This window comes from Sapajus apella, unplaced genomic scaffold (assembly GCF_009761245.1).
Source record: "Sapajus apella isolate SASKATOON/1434 unplaced genomic scaffold, GSC_monkey_1.0 scaffold15, whole genome shotgun sequence".
In the NCBI taxonomy this organism is placed as follows: Eukaryota; Metazoa; Chordata; class Mammalia; order Primates; family Cebidae; genus Sapajus; species Sapajus apella.
This window is the reverse complement of record NW_022436955.1, coordinates 12,894,642-12,898,954: the sequence shown is the minus strand read 5'-3', so window position 1 is coordinate 12,898,954 and position 4,313 is coordinate 12,894,642. Positions and strand designations below refer to the sequence as shown.

Here is a 4,313-nt window from a genome sequence, read left to right as displayed (position 1 = left end):
CCTATCTGGAATGCTCACGAAGCAACACGCTGCTGCAAGCTAGCACCTGGGAAGGGACAATTGTTCTGAACAACAGATCAAGGCTAAGCACAACACAAATCCTACAGGAAGAAGAAAAAACAATGCTTGGGTATTTGATTATGTCTAAAAGGAAAACAATGAGCCATTCTTTTTAGCAGGAGAAATAAACCTAATTACTCATAAACCATATTATGAAACAAGATAATAAATCAATAGCTTCATTCTGGAGCTTTTTAGAGTCCTAGAATATCTGGCCAAGGTCGATTGTGAAAGGTAGGCTCTTCTTTAAACACGGTTATGGTTCAGCAGTGATTTGCAGGTCCTTGCGAAGGCACTGTGCTGAAGGAGAGAGCAAAGAGTTTTCTTTTGTGCTTTTTTTTTTTTTCGAGGTGGAAATATTTCTTGTGACAGTCAATGTCCTTTTCTGATTTTTTGTTGCTCATACAAGCAGTCCCATACGAGTGACTTTGGCCGATAAGAACGTGTGCAACACAAATACAATCGGTTTTGGACAAGAGTGCAGGTCCATGGTCTGTGGAGAAAGGACGTATCACTACCATATACAGACAACTTAATAAACAAAAATGCAAATAAATTTACTTTTAACTTAGGTTAAGAATGTACCAGAGCTATGGAAACTCTTGGGAACTTAAAGCCACAGGCAAAAGTGCACTATGGAAAAAGGTGATTCCATGTCATAATACTGGTGTGAGGTTTCACATCCCCAGTTAGGAGACAACTGGTGGTGTAATGGGTTCCCCCAAGCCTGATAGGAAGAACTAAAAAGTAGAGAATTTAAAACTGAAGGCCAGGCACGGTGGCTCACGCCTGTAATCCCAGCACTTTGGGAGGCCAAGGCGGGTGGATCACCTGAGGTTGGAAGTTCGAGATCAGCCTGACCAACATAGAGAAACCCCAACTCTACTAAAAACACAAAATTAGCCAGGCATGGTGATGCATGCCTGTAATCCCAGCTACTCGGGAGGCTGAGCCAGGAGACTCACTTGAACCAGGAAGGTGGAGGTTGCAGTGAGCAGAGATCGAACCATTGCCCTCTAGCCTGAGCAACAAGAGCGAAAGTCCGTCTCAAAAAAAAAAACTTTTTTTTTTTTTTTTTTTTTTTGAGACGGAGTTTTGCTCTTGTTACCCAGGCTGGAGTGCAATGGCACGATCTCGGCTCACCGCAACCTCCGCCTCCTGGGTTCAGGCAATTCTCCTGCCTCAGCCTCCTGAGTAGATGGGATTACAGGCAAGCGCCACCATGCCCAGCTGATTTTTTGTATTTTTCAGTAGAGACGGGGTTTCACCATGTTGACCAGGATGGTCTCGATCTCTTGACCTCGTGATCCACCCGCCTCGGCCTCCCAAAGTGCTGGGATTACAGGCTTGAGCCACCGCGCCCGGCCTAAAAAACTTTTTTTAATTTAAAATTTCGTAGTTCTAAATGGAATGTCAGTCCACGATTTTGTACATAAGGGGTAAGAAGTAATGAGAAGAAAAGAGAGAACATCTATTAGATACACGTGTTTCAGAAACACTCTTACCAGTTCTCCCTCGGGACCACCAAAATCCAAGTATAGATTTCGGATGCCATCATCAGCAGACATTTTCAGCTTTTCAAAGGGGTAGCGGTACAGTATGCTGCTGGAGCCTCCATTTTCCCTGGAGATGGTGAACCCATTTTCATAGTGAATAGTAAGTCTCACCTCTTGGCCATTTAACATGCAGCCTATTAAGGAAAAGCAAGAAACATTAGTTGTAAAGTTGCTGTGTCAGTTATCAAGTGAAAAGGGATTCTTCTGACTTCAAAATAGGAAAAATATTATTTTCTTGAGAATGTGTGATGCCTAACCTATATGGAATCTTCTAAAGTGAGTTTTGTTTTGGTCACTGAGATGAGGCAGAAATGACCATAACATTCCTTGACATCTGATTCAGTTTAATTCCCACTGAACGCTCATGCCGGTAAGTGTGTGTAGGCTGTGCAGGGTACTGGAGAAGTAAGAGATACAGTACCTGCTCTCAAGGACTTTGTAAACGAATTGGCATAAACAGAAAATCCCCAACTGTGTAAGGCAGAATGTACAGAACATAAACAAACAACAAACTGAATGAGGCCAAAGTCAAGGAAAGATGTGGCTTCAGATAAGCCCTAAAGAACTGGTAAAACTGGGCCAGGTGCAGCGGATCACACCTGTAATCCCAGCAGTTTGGGGGGCTGAGGTGAGTGGATCACTTGAAGTCAGGAGTTTGAGACCAGCCTGCCCAACATGCCGAAACCCTGTCTCTTCTAAAAATACAAAAATTAGCTGGGCATGGTGGCACATGCCTGTAATCCCAGCTACTTGGGAGGGTGAGGCAGGATAATAGCTTGAACCAGGGAGGCAGAGGTTGCAGTGAGCTGAAATTGCGCCATTGCACTCCAGCCTGTGTGACAAGAGTGAGACTATGTCTCAGGAGGAAAAAAAAACACAACAGAATTGGTAAAACTGGACAGGCAGGGAGGAAGAAGCAGAAGGACTGAACTGGGCAAGAAAGAACAACCAAAGGAACAAAGGCAGAGAGGCCTTTCAGGGGCTGTGACATGGTTTGGTTGACATTTGGGATGAAGATAAAGATTATGTTCATCAAAGTTAAAGGCTTGACTCAGCAAAAGACACAGTCAATCCTATCAAAGACACAATTCAAAGGATACATCTGAATTGAGAGAACACAAACAATTTTGGTCATCAAGACTGGCAAATGCCCCAGGTATGGTGGCTCATGCCTATAATCCCAGCCCTCTGGGAGGCTAAGGCAGGAGGATCACCTGAGGCCAGGCGATGGAGACCAGCCTGGGCAACATGGCAAGATCTCATTTCTACTAAAAATAAAAAATGTATCCAGGCATGGTGGCACGTGCCTATAGTCTCAGCTACTTGAGAGGCTGGGGCAGGAGGATCAATTGTGTCCAGGGGTTCAAGGCTGCAGTAAGCTATGATCATGCCACTGCCCTCTAGCCTGGGTGACAGAGCAATCTCTAAAAAAATTTTAAAAAGAGAAATTTAGAGATTCTTTTTTGTTTTTTTGAGACTTAGTCTCCCTCTGTCACCCAGGCTGGAGTGCAGCGGCATGATCTTGGCTCATTGCAACCTCAGTCTCCCGGGCTGAAGTGATTCTCCTACCTCAGCCTGCCGAGTAGCTGGGATTACATACGCACACCACCACAGCCTGCTAATATTTTTGCATTTTTAGTAGAGACGGGATTTTACCATGTTGGCCAGGTTGGTCTTTAACTCCTGACTACAAGTGATCCACCCACCTTGGCCTCCCAAAGTGTGGGGATTACAGGTATGAGCCATGACACCTGGCCTTGTTTTTTGAGACAGAGTCTTGCTCTGTCGCCCAGAATGGAGTGCAGTCGCACAATCTCGATTGATTCCTGCCTCTCAGGTTCAAGCAATTCTCGTGCCTCAGCCTCCCAGGTAGCTGGGATAACAGGTGGGCAACACCACACCCAGCTAATTTTTTATATTTTTTAGTAGAGGTGGAGTTTCCACATATTGCCCAAACTGGTCTCAAACTCCTGAGCTCAGGCAATGCACCTGCCTTAGCCTCCCAAAGTGCTGGGATTACAAGTGTGAGCCACTGCACCTGACCTGAGAGAATTTTTTTTTTTTTTTTTTTTTTTTTTTTTTGAGATAGAGACTCGCTCTGTCGTCCAGGCTGTGGAGTGCAGTGGTGCAATCTGGGCTCACTGCAACCTCCACTTCCTGGGTTTAAACCATTCTTATGCCTCAGCCTCCTGAGTAGCTGGGATTACAGGTGTTAGCCATCATGCCTGGCTAATTTTTGTGTATTAAGTAGAGACAGAGATTTCACCATGTTGGCCAGGCTGGTCTGGAACTCCTGACCTCAAGTGATCCACCCACCTCGGGCTCCCAAATTGCTTGACCCCTGAGATTTCTTAGTCTGTTTTGGATTGTTTCCCCTGGAGAACCAGAAAAGGAAACTGCCGGGCACGGTGGCTCACGCCTGTAATCCCAGCACTTTGGGAGGCTGAGGTGGGCGAATCACCTGAAGTTGAGAGTTCAAGACCAGCCTGACCAACATGGAGAAACCTCACCTCTACTAAAAATACAAAATTAGCTGGGTGTGGTGACACATGCCTGTAATCCCAGCTACTAGGGAGGCTGAGACAGGAGAATTGCCTGAACTCTGGAGGAGAAGGTTTCAGTGAGCCGAGATCATGCCACTGCACTCCAGAGCAAAACTCCATCTTAAAAAAAAAAAAAAAAAAAAAAAAAGGAAAC

The 4,313-nt window shown here is 45.3% G+C and overlaps 1 protein-coding gene across 1 annotated transcript in view; it reads right to left on the bottom strand.

The window, feature by feature from the left end:
- Positions 1-238: 238 nt before the first annotated feature.
- Positions 239-4,313, bottom strand: part of SNTB2 (syntrophin beta 2) — a 124,584-nt gene continuing 120,509 nt past the window's right edge. Inside the window, exons 6-7 of the mRNA XM_032284298.1 lie at positions 1,566-1,750; positions 239-553 (exon numbers count right to left, since the gene is read on the bottom strand). Coding sequence (XP_032140189.1) covers positions 461-553; positions 1,566-1,750 — 278 coding nt within the window. The 3' untranslated portion in view covers positions 239-460. The remainder of the gene's footprint in view (positions 554-1,565; positions 1,751-4,313) is intronic.